General features: G+C 38.7%; 1 protein-coding gene across 1 annotated transcript in view; it reads right to left on the bottom strand.

The window, feature by feature from the left end:
• Positions 1-10,753, bottom strand: part of MYO10 (myosin X) — a 159,504-nt gene that overhangs the window by 12,845 nt on the left and 135,906 nt on the right. The window contains exons 27-31 of the mRNA XM_065627669.1: positions 9,657-9,900; positions 7,274-7,369; positions 3,801-3,894; positions 2,958-3,013; positions 404-546 (exon numbers count right to left, since the gene is read on the bottom strand). Coding sequence (XP_065483741.1) covers positions 404-546; positions 2,958-3,013; positions 3,801-3,894; positions 7,274-7,369; positions 9,657-9,900 — 633 coding nt within the window. The remainder of the gene's footprint in view (positions 1-403; positions 547-2,957; positions 3,014-3,800; positions 3,895-7,273; positions 7,370-9,656; positions 9,901-10,753) is intronic.

Genomic DNA, 10,753 nt, shown 5'->3' with positions numbered 1-10,753 from the left:
TTTTTGCTTTTTAAACAGAGTTGGACAAAATTAGGTTGTTAAAAGCTGTATACTTCCAACAACAAAAATGTGATGTGAATTGTTTAGCCCACGTATTAAAAAACTTTGAGTAAAATTCTCAAACAATGAAATGATGAAGATATAATCAAATTAATATGAAAACTTTTCAACTTTTGTGTTTACCTGGAAAACCGCTTTTGTCATCATTACAGTGTTTTCTTACATGGCATAACAGGAGTATAATTACAGCTGTATCAATGTGTGAGTAAACTGAACTGTAAAAAGATGAGGCTCCAACACTGCCATGCAATACCAGCACATTACCCAGACTGCATTGTGGGAACAACCTCTTGGAAGCTTAATGGATGCTAATTACTTCATTAGTGCCCCACTCAGTTCTTACCCCTCACAATGAATTCTTGTCCCTCCACTCTAGTGTCCCCTTTGGACCTTTGCAGCAGGGTTATCCAGTGATGCATCTCCTCAGGAGTGTCAGCATTACAGTGAAGAACACGATTAGCAGTGATGATCACAAATGAATTGGGTCTATGAAGATAAATGAAGATTGAAAAAGCCAATCAACATACGTGCTGTTCACCTCACTCACCATAACCATAAACACTGCCCACTGTTTGCATTTTCTATCCAGACAAACCCTGTCCACGTCTAAAGCATTTATTTCAACACCACTAAAGCTAAAAAAAGTTAAGCATTCAAGAAGACTCAGTTATGTTGGATTCACACCAAAATGCCAGGGCTCTGAATGGTGGGAAAGTTTACATTAAACTGCAACTTGTCCTGTCTCAAAAATAAAACTATGGTGAGAAAAACCTCCAATCTCTAATTAGTTTTGGGTGTGAATCAGAACTCGGTTTCAGGGTCAGATCTACTTAGGGTGTCTGCTTCAGTAGCTACGTTAGCTAAAACTAGCTACAATTTACAAAGGTCTATAGTGAGGCAGCACGTGAATACAGATTCTTTTATTTTTAATGCAGTGGAACCCAACTCGCAGAGAATACAATCTATTTTTAATGAGAGTCTGGCTTTTACCCATTCCTACACCAGGATTCACTGAAGCATGAAGAACGAGCCCAAGCGAACTGTGCTGATGGCTCTCTGGATTAGACAGGCAGGTTTTCCAGCCTACAAACACTTGGTTAAACCCTTTACCATTAATTTTTTCATCCTGGAACACACACAGTTTTTAAGAACTGCATCAGATGTGGAAAAAGGGAGTGATGCAGTCTGGGCCATCCCATGCATGAGAAGCTCACAGGATTCCTTTTACAGTTCTTGCAATAAGGTAACTGGGTAGAAATTAGAACCAATCACAAATTGTTTATGGGGATGGAGAGGTTCACCCAAACACGATACCATTCTCCAAAATCAGTGTGTGCCATGTAAAAGCTAAATTGTATCACAGAGTTTTAAAAAAAAAAAAAAGTAAATAAAATCATTAGGAGGAAAAATTTGAAAACTGTGTGAAGGGAGGTTGCAGTAAATCAAGTAACGTGAGAAGTGTGTAAGTCATCTTGGAAGTTGTCTAAGTTGCCTCCAGCGAGCGCTCACCAGTGCCATGGGAAGGGGTAAGGGAGTGATCAGAATCCAGTGTTTTGGTCACACTCATGGTGGTGCTCAAGTGCTACACTATGCAGGTAGAATGATGGATGAAGAAACAAGCAGGCATGTGAACTCAACTGAAGAATTTTGTTAGTCCTTGTTTTAAAATGTGTGAAGAGGAGGCAGCTTTACATTGAGCTACATGAAGCACACTCTAGAAAGCTGGATGACGTGACATACAGGACAGAAGCTATAGAAGAGCTGTAGAAGAACTGGAAAAGGGGAACGCTAAGGTATAAACTAAGGCAGGTCAAGCTACCAAACAGGAGGTTATGACCAACAGTAGCCAACTTTCCAGGCTCCCCTCTCCTCCTCCCCAGTTTAGGAAAATAACAGAAGCCCCGTTCTTGGGATTCTTTCAGCATACATATTCAAAGGGCGCTCTGCTCAGATTCTCTCTTTTGAACTTGCAATAGTGGGTTCGTATGTGTCAAGATGAAAATAATCTATTGCCTGTATTAGTCAAATTCATTTCCTAACTGAAAAACCTTCCATCACTGATTTAGACCCAGAGAACTAAAACAAAAACAAAATGCAAACAAACAAAAAGGACAAGAAAAAAAAATCTGTGTGAAAAATGCTTATAGGAGAAATGCCTTTCGAACTTCAAATTTTGAAAGCTCCGGACATTTGTGTTGTATTGTTTAGGAAACCTGGGCTTATAATCACAGTCACTTGTGGCATTGGTCTCTTGGCAGGGCAAGGGCAAAACAGTAACTTAAACCCAGCTGTTTCACACATGTGCAATGAGGAGATTGGAATGAACTCCTGCAGCACAAATAACAACTCACTGCCAGTAACCTTATAACCAGACTCATAGCCTGAACCCAGATTACTTTTTATCCCCTCAAACACTGTTACTTGTTCAAGAACTAAGAATATCCTGACAGTTATTTTTATACAGCATTTTCTTATTTGTTATAAAACATTTTATTCCAGGAAATAATCCTCATCCCTGTTGAATACAACATTCTTGCATGAGAAGCTGAACAGAAAAATGTTAAAATCAAATTTTGTGCCTACTGTATTACTAAAGGACTCAAAACCAAGCTGCTGTTTTCCAAGAGCATTACTTGTATAAATAAAATAAATATTTCATCTTCTACTTTTGGATCACTTCAGTAGCTGAACAGTTCATATATGAAGTAGTGTCAGGGAAGTTAGTGAAACCCTCACAAAAAACACCACCATTCCTAGTCCATGTTTTAATATGTGGTGGTTAGCACTGTGAAAAGGGAGACAATAATGAACAGTAGAACATAGAGACTAAAGTATAAAGCATCTGATTTTGTCTAGAGAAAGGAGAAACGAAGTCACCAGGCATGGGTCTGACTTACCGATCTGGATTGTCAGCAGCACAGACAGAATCAATTAGTCCTACGTCGAGTGTACCCTATAAACAAATATCCAACCAGAAGAGGAGGAAGACATTTACTATTACACTACTCACAGTACTTTTCCCAGAGACAGGTGAAAGGAGCAGCAGCTTTGATCAAACAGAACGATCTGCAGATTTGGGCATCCGTTTCTCTTAACCATTAAAACTGCTCAGGGGAAAACTAAGAGACTCAGATAACTAGATCCAGTAAAAGATTATCTCTAGTTAAGCTGGAGGCAGCTCAACAACTGCTCTTATTTTTCTATGCTTCCAAGCCTGCTTTAATTTTTCATCTAAAAGTGCCATCCCAATGTAAATGGCATCCTCTCGGAACAAACTTCTGAGGCCATTAAGCAGAAGCTCTTTTTATTTCCCTCTGCTTGATATTAGGTTCCAAATTTATCTCATTTATTCCCAGTGTATGTTGCACAGAATGATAAACACAGGACCAGAAACATCTCAAATTTTCTACTCTAGGGTTTTTAATTTACTCATTAACTGTATCTTTGCAAAACTTCAAACTCAAGCATACTCTGTGGTGTGATAGGGAACTGGACTAGAAAAAACCACCCTCAAAACCAACACTCATTTTTCATCAAGGTGAATTATGGGAGAGGAGTCAGAAGTCAGAGTCTCCTCTTGTATGGCTACAGGGTGAAGGATGTGGAGCCTCTAGCCAGCGTCACAGCTACCACCTCACTTAAGGAAACCAAGGTTGTGACTCTTGGAAGCTGTGGCCACCATAGTGCTCCTTGTTTTTTAAAAATGTCTGCTTTGAAAAGTTCTTCAGATTTAGACTTACCACAGCATTCTGTGGATTTGCCTGCTCATCGTGCATCTCTCGAATCTCTTGCTCTGTGGACGCATGGACTTGACTCAGTACACTAAACCACTGGCTGTGAAGAGAAAGGTGGCGGTGTGAGTAAAATGTTGCTTCTGCACAAGCCCTTTGTCACCTTTGTTCTGCAGAGATCTAGCAGGTTCTGCAGGTTTTTGAAATTGCTTAGGATTCCTTTTGTCGACATGCATAAAAGCAGTGAGGCTTTTACAAACAAGTCCCACCAGATCTCCCAACCAAGCTCATGTCATACCCTTCGTCCTAAAGACAAATACCTTGTACAAAAAGGGGCATCTCTGAAAAACTGGCAGTAAGCACGCTGAAACATCCGAGTGCTTAGAGAGCATTTATAACACATTCCACACATTTCATCTGGAGAAACACACATTACCAGCTACACGCAAAGCCTTTAATGGGAAACCCAACCTTCAGATTATAAATTGTGCTGCACTGATGGTGTGACTGGTAACAGTTTCTTACAATGATACTTCTGCAAAGACCACCCAAGTCTATTGAGTCCTTTGTAGAAGCACAACTAAGAGAGAAAAAAGAGTAAAAACCCCAAGCAAATACCTCTAAATTTTCTGTTCCCTATAGAGCACTGGAAAATCCAGCTGCTGGAAGGGCCAGGGAAGTTGAACCTGAGCCAATCTGTGCCACTCCAATCGCCTTGTCTATATCCACAACAGGAAAACTGGCAAGAGAGGCTCCGAGTGCTTTGGCCGAGCAGCAATTGCAGAAGGATTTAATTCCAACCACACCTTCTGCTCCTGGGAAATCTCTGCCCTCCTGGCACTTCTTTGGGATAAAGCTCAACTGCTTCAAGCAATCACACTGAAATCTGAGGGCAGAGCTTGGCCTGTTCAGCAGGTTCCTGAATGCCATTCTTTGAGATATGAATTTGCCATTCTAATGAAAATCACCTGGGGCCAAGTTTTCAAAGGGCTCAAAAGCCTAGCCTTTCAAACAGACTCCTTACTCTCCTGCAGAGGTTTTTCCACCACCACCATGTTGAGGAAACAAATGCAAAGCTACTGGCTTTAAATGTAAAGCTATATTCTCTGCAATTGCTTGTAGTCAAAGAACGTATGCCTATGACACTGAAGTGCTGTCTCCTTAACTCCAGCATTCAGAAGCCAACTGCTCCCTATCACATAGGTGTCTGGGAACCCAACTGCCAAAATAGCTTGAGAAAACCTCTGTTGTCTGTCAGACAGTACGACTGCCATCTAAATCAGTTCTAACAGCTTAGGCTTTCATTAGAAACAATGCAAGGCACAAAGAAAAACAAAGATGTAGAGTGCCTGACAACAGAGAAGATGAGAACATACTTAGTTCTGATTCTTTTGTTAAGGCTCAGCATACCCACAGAGAGGTTGTGCTTAACACTTTACTTTGCTGGATGTACAACAAGGTCACTGAAAACCCCTCCAAACAACGGAAGGGTCATCTAGAGAGAAGGAACCACCAGCTGAAGAAAATTAAACCTCATCTACTAAAAGATTCCCACAAATTCAATTCAGCTTCCCTTTTTGGGCTCAGGAATTGCAAATGTTTTTAAATGTCAACCTTCTATTTGAAACCAAAAAAGACTTCACAGCACTACATGCACAGTTAGTAATAATATATTATTGGATTTTAAAGAACAACTCGGAGTTTTCAGAATTTAATGTAATCTTTGTGTAAACAGTGAAAAAGAAATGAATCACAGCACTTTGCAACAGACCAAGGCAGATTTTACTCTCCTTTTGCTTTCTTCCCTCTCAGGACCTCCTTTGCTTTTCAGTTGAGTCCTGGAACCCGGCAACAGGGAAGACGACAAACAGGGGGTTTGAAAGGTTTAAACCCTCAGCAGCGGCTGCCCACTGAGGCATTACACCTTTCCTCAAATACACTTTCATGATCAAAATAGTAATTCCTCTTTTTGGGGGAGTGTCAGGTTTCTCTTGCTTTTTCCCATAATTGGAACAAAAAGCAACTTCGGATCGTGATCTAGACCGTGTACAAAATATTTTTTCAATAGCAGGTCCAGAACCAAAACAGTCCAATAATTTTGTACTTCACTTTTAACAATGCCAAACACTAGCGAGGCTTTGACTTCAGCCCATTTCCAAATCCTTACACGTGTCCCTCATTAAAGTCTTCTGGAAAGACTGAGAAAAAGGAAACATGGAATACACTGGTAAAAAGTATTTAATATGGATGGTGTGTGATGTGTACTATACACAACAATAGAACGTAGTGTCTCCTCCTCCATGTTTAAAAAAAAATGAGAGAGGTACATGACACCAGACAAGTCTTTATGCTGATAATTTCTTATTGGTCCCTAGGGTATGTACACAAGCCTAACAGAAGAGACTTCAGCTAAGCCTTCATTTTAAAATACACTCACATCACACAAGAATCTTAACAATGAGCACTGGGAAAGCTCATACTTATTTCAAGGGTAATTTTAAGGATGTCTAAAAAATGAAGAATGATTCTGCACTGCAAGCATTGCTAAATTTAAACTCAGGGTCCTGTGATACAGGAAGGTATTATACCTTTAAAAAGAACAGAATACAAAGCAGCTTCAAGGCTTCAGAGCAAAACTAGCTCAAGTGATGTTGACATAGGCATCCTGTGTTCTGGCCTTGGGGCAGCAAGGCAGTGGGTAATAAGCTTTGATTACTAAGTTCACTTTATTTAAATGCTTGATTTTTAGGGGCAAGCATATGATTATCTCGCATGAACTGCAGTGTAGGGATTTTTTTTTTTTTTTTTTAAAAGATCTGATCTGACAAGTCAAGCTTGCTCTATACCTACCAGCCTCTCCCTCCAGTTTGATACGGATACTTTAGCAACAAAAGCAAGACCCTTTCTAAATCAGCAGAAAGGGAAGCACTCCATGACACCCTCTTCTTATTCATGAACACACTTTCACCCTAAAATTCAGTGACCACACTACAACTTTTACCTGAAAAAAATTTAGGCTCTGCTAAGGCAAAAAGATCCCAGCCCTAAATACATTATTTTTGCCAGATTACAGGTTCTTAAATACTGATTTAATCTATGCAGGTAAACACAGCAGGGTAAAGCACAAGACAAGCATCAATGGCTGATGATGCCTTTCTACATACATGCTGTATTTCAGAAAGTTGCTAGTAATAAATGGATAACAGCCAAATTCCAGGCAAATTTTCATTGGCAGTCTGACTCTTTCCAGTAATGGTCTGCCATGAGATTTTCTTCTCAGCAGGCCTTTAGAAAAAGTGTTAAATGCAATGCGTTTAACACAGCTTGAATATTTTGTGACAGTGGGCAAACAAATTAATGTCAAGCACAAGCCAGAATGGCACAGAAGTTAAAAAAAGAATTTAAAAAAACCAAAAAAAACCCCCAAAAAAACAAACCAAACAAACAAAAAAGAAAAGAAAAAGGCCTGATGATTTTCATACCTTGCATCCTCAGGAGACTCAGCAATTAAATGGTACGTCCTATCGCCCATTATTAGATCAATACCATTTTCTTTGCCCGTATTATCAACAATCTCTCTGTAAGGAAGCAAATGCCAAGATTGACCATTAGAGATCATCAACATGTTGAAAATTCCGTTCTGCTGAGAGGCTCACAACCTACTGATACTTAACAGCAGTCAACCTTAATCAGGTTCATTTGCAAGATTCACAATGTCATTTATCAGACAGCATTAATTCACCAAACTACGGTTGTTGTGTTTTCTGCCTATACGGTACAAATATTCAAACTACTACCAGTGTCACTATACCAAGTTGGCTATTCTGTTATTTTTTTAACAAGAACTAAAGAAAAAGTATTATGAAACCTCAAGAGAGACAAGGAAAACTGGCTTAAGAAATGGCTATATTTCTGAAATGATTGCCTACCCAAGTAATTTTTGGAGTGGTAGAAAGAAAGCTCTTGAAGATTAAAACCAAAGCGCAGACAAAACCTGGATTAGTGATTCTGTGTGGTTGTGAGTCAGCAGAAAGACAATTCCAAACGTGACTTCCAGAAAAAGCTGAGCACTCAACTGCTGAAAAGTTACATCTTCTCAATTTGTAGTTTGGACATCTAAGTATCGATATATTAAACAAACACAAATCACAAAGCACAAGATTTTTAAAGAGTAATTTAAGTTTTACATCAGGTTTTCCTGAAGCTTAGGAAACCAACTTGATTTTTTCTGTTTTACTGTATTTGCCTGAAGCTTATTATTTCCTTAACTAGCCATACTTCTTCATCACCTATACTATTCTCATAAATCCCTATCCTATAAACATTATGTGTGAGCTCTGCTTAACAGACTCATGAGGATGATTTCTCTACTATTAAAGCAAAAAGCTATAATTCTGTCCTATTTCTTTTTAAAAATTTCGTTTCCTTCCCTCCCAATATCAGTGTCCAACAGAACACCTCCCTGTTCTGTGTTTTAAAAAAATGAATCAGCCTAATATTTATTTAATTTGAACAGGGTCCCTCACATGGAGTTGTGAAATATGTAAGTCACATGATATGGCAGGAATGCATTCAGCGAATATTGAAGTTTCCTAGAAAAGCTATGGCTTATTTCTCACAACATATAGCTCTTTAAATACAAATATCCTTTCTTTTAGCTATTTTACAGGTTGTTGACTGAACCTACATTTCAAGTTAGGTTCAACAACCTTTACCTGATAATTTTAAAGTTACGTTCAGCAAAGAACGTCTATAGGGCACAGTCAATGAAACAATGTGGTGACAACAAAAAGTGAAGGTTTAAACATATTAGAAAAACATGCTAAATAAATGCTATGGTACATGAGACAGAGCCAAATTCAGTTTAAACAAAAAAAATTGTGGTAGGAACTTCAGTCTATATTCTGAGATTTACTTGAGAGCCAGCAGCCCATTGGTTTTACAAGAGCAAGTCAGGAAGCTCACTGAAAATATTTAGTTCATGCTGCTTGAAATCAGGACTTCCAAAGATAAGATTAATCTAAACTTTCAATTTAGTTTAAGTACTCTGTTAAATTAACAAAATAAAACAGATACTTGCAAATTACAAGGAGCCAGTGTGGAATCAAGTGTTAAAGCCATTTCTATTTTGCTCTACCTTAGAAGAAAACCTAGGCACATTTTTATCCAGGAATGAGACTACCAAGGTTAGCACACTCTAATTTTTAAATTAGATAGATAATCCATAAGTTCATAAAGCCTAGTGACTGTTTAGCAGGAAAAATACCATTCCTCAGAAAACTTTTTTGATGCATGCTTCAGGAAGCACAAAATTTTAAGGCATAAGGAACTTTTGCTAGCAAGACATAAGTAATTAAGTTAGGTTGAGTAATTCTATTATTTTTTAGATGAATATATGCATTTTAAAGACTTCTCTACCACTACCACAATTACTTCAAACATGAAAAAAAATGTAAATGCATACAGAAGATACAGCTCTGACCCATGTTAAATATATTCAGGGCCTATTAATTCCACCCTCTCCATTCTAGGTCTGCCTGCAGCTATGGACTTGGCAACACGCCCCAAATTGCCTTGGGAATCATTACAGACTAAGTAGGGCCTCTAGTCTGGGAGAAAGCATAGATGGGTTCATTATAGCAGCAGTTTTCTGAAGTATTTGGCACCGGCTCAGCTCTGGAGCACTCTGCAGACACAGGAGAGAGCCAAGTAAGGACAACACTTGCTTTCAATAACTTTGTCACACACACTCTCATGTTTGCATTCACACAACTTGAAGGCAGGGCACTCGACGTCTTCCCAGATTAAGCCTCAAGAAGTATTTAGGAGGAACTACAGCTAACATATAAACACATATAAACGTACTTGGCTGTCCGGACATCGATGGAGCCCTTTAGCTTTTCCTCACTGTCGTTTTCAAAGTACATCAACCTGGACTGTCTGAGAACAAACCATCGTTTCTTCCAGTTCCTTCTGGAAAGCGTGGATGATCCACCCCCCTTTTTGTGAAGCCAACCCTGCTTAAGTGCTTCCTGCTTGGAACGAAACCACAGGAAGGTCTCATCCTTCAGGACACACCAGCGCCGCTTCCATGTGTTTATTAAGCCACCTGGCAAGACAGACAGATGTGGGTTTATACATCGTTAAGACAAACAATTATATTACAAAACAGAAGCTGTGACCAAACCAACGCTGGAAGATGCTGACCAACAATGCTACAGTTAAACTGAGTCTCTGCTGTAAGCCACAAAACCAAAGATCTCATTTTTGCACATCCTTAAGGCCATCAATACTGTTGGCAATCTAAAGACCCTTAAAACTATAAATTACAATAAATCTTTTTTTATAAAAAATCTAACTTATGTATAAAACTATACATACTTATACATAACATATATAGTAACTAATAGATTATTAAAAATTCATATCGCATATAACAAATCAGACCTTCAGCACTGTTTTCAGTGCATTTCAATGATAATTTAAAAAAGGTTTAGCGTTAAACTCTTTCCTTTCTCCAGTTTTCTGAAATACTTACGGTTATTAGGAGGTAACGATGTTGAACTCAAAACCACAAAACCTGGACAAGCTCTACTTAAAGAACAGGAAATACACCAGTGCGAGCTCAGTCCTGCCAAAGTGTGGCTATGCTGCCTAAACTTCTTGTGAGCTTTGTTACGGTAGACAATACAGCTTGCACTGTAGTTACACCACAGTCATAAAAGCCTTAACCAAACCAATTTACTCCTGTCATTCCACAAAAACTTATTGCTAACTATGTCAGAGGGTAAAAGTTGTGCTCGTGATGGCTGTGTACATTATTTTTCTCACAAATGTAAGTGCGTGCACATTCATCACTGTTCCTATTCCAGGAAAATAAGTTATGCCACAGTGAACGCTATCATACAAGGATTCATCTAGATTATAATTTACTATCAATTATCAGAAGATAAAACAAGAAT

The sequence above is a fragment of the Caloenas nicobarica genome, chromosome 2, assembly GCF_036013445.1.
Source record: "Caloenas nicobarica isolate bCalNic1 chromosome 2, bCalNic1.hap1, whole genome shotgun sequence".
In the NCBI taxonomy this organism is placed as follows: domain Eukaryota; kingdom Metazoa; phylum Chordata; class Aves; order Columbiformes; family Columbidae; genus Caloenas; species Caloenas nicobarica.
Note: the sequence above shows the minus strand (reverse complement) of the source record. Positions and strands in the feature narration are given on the sequence as shown.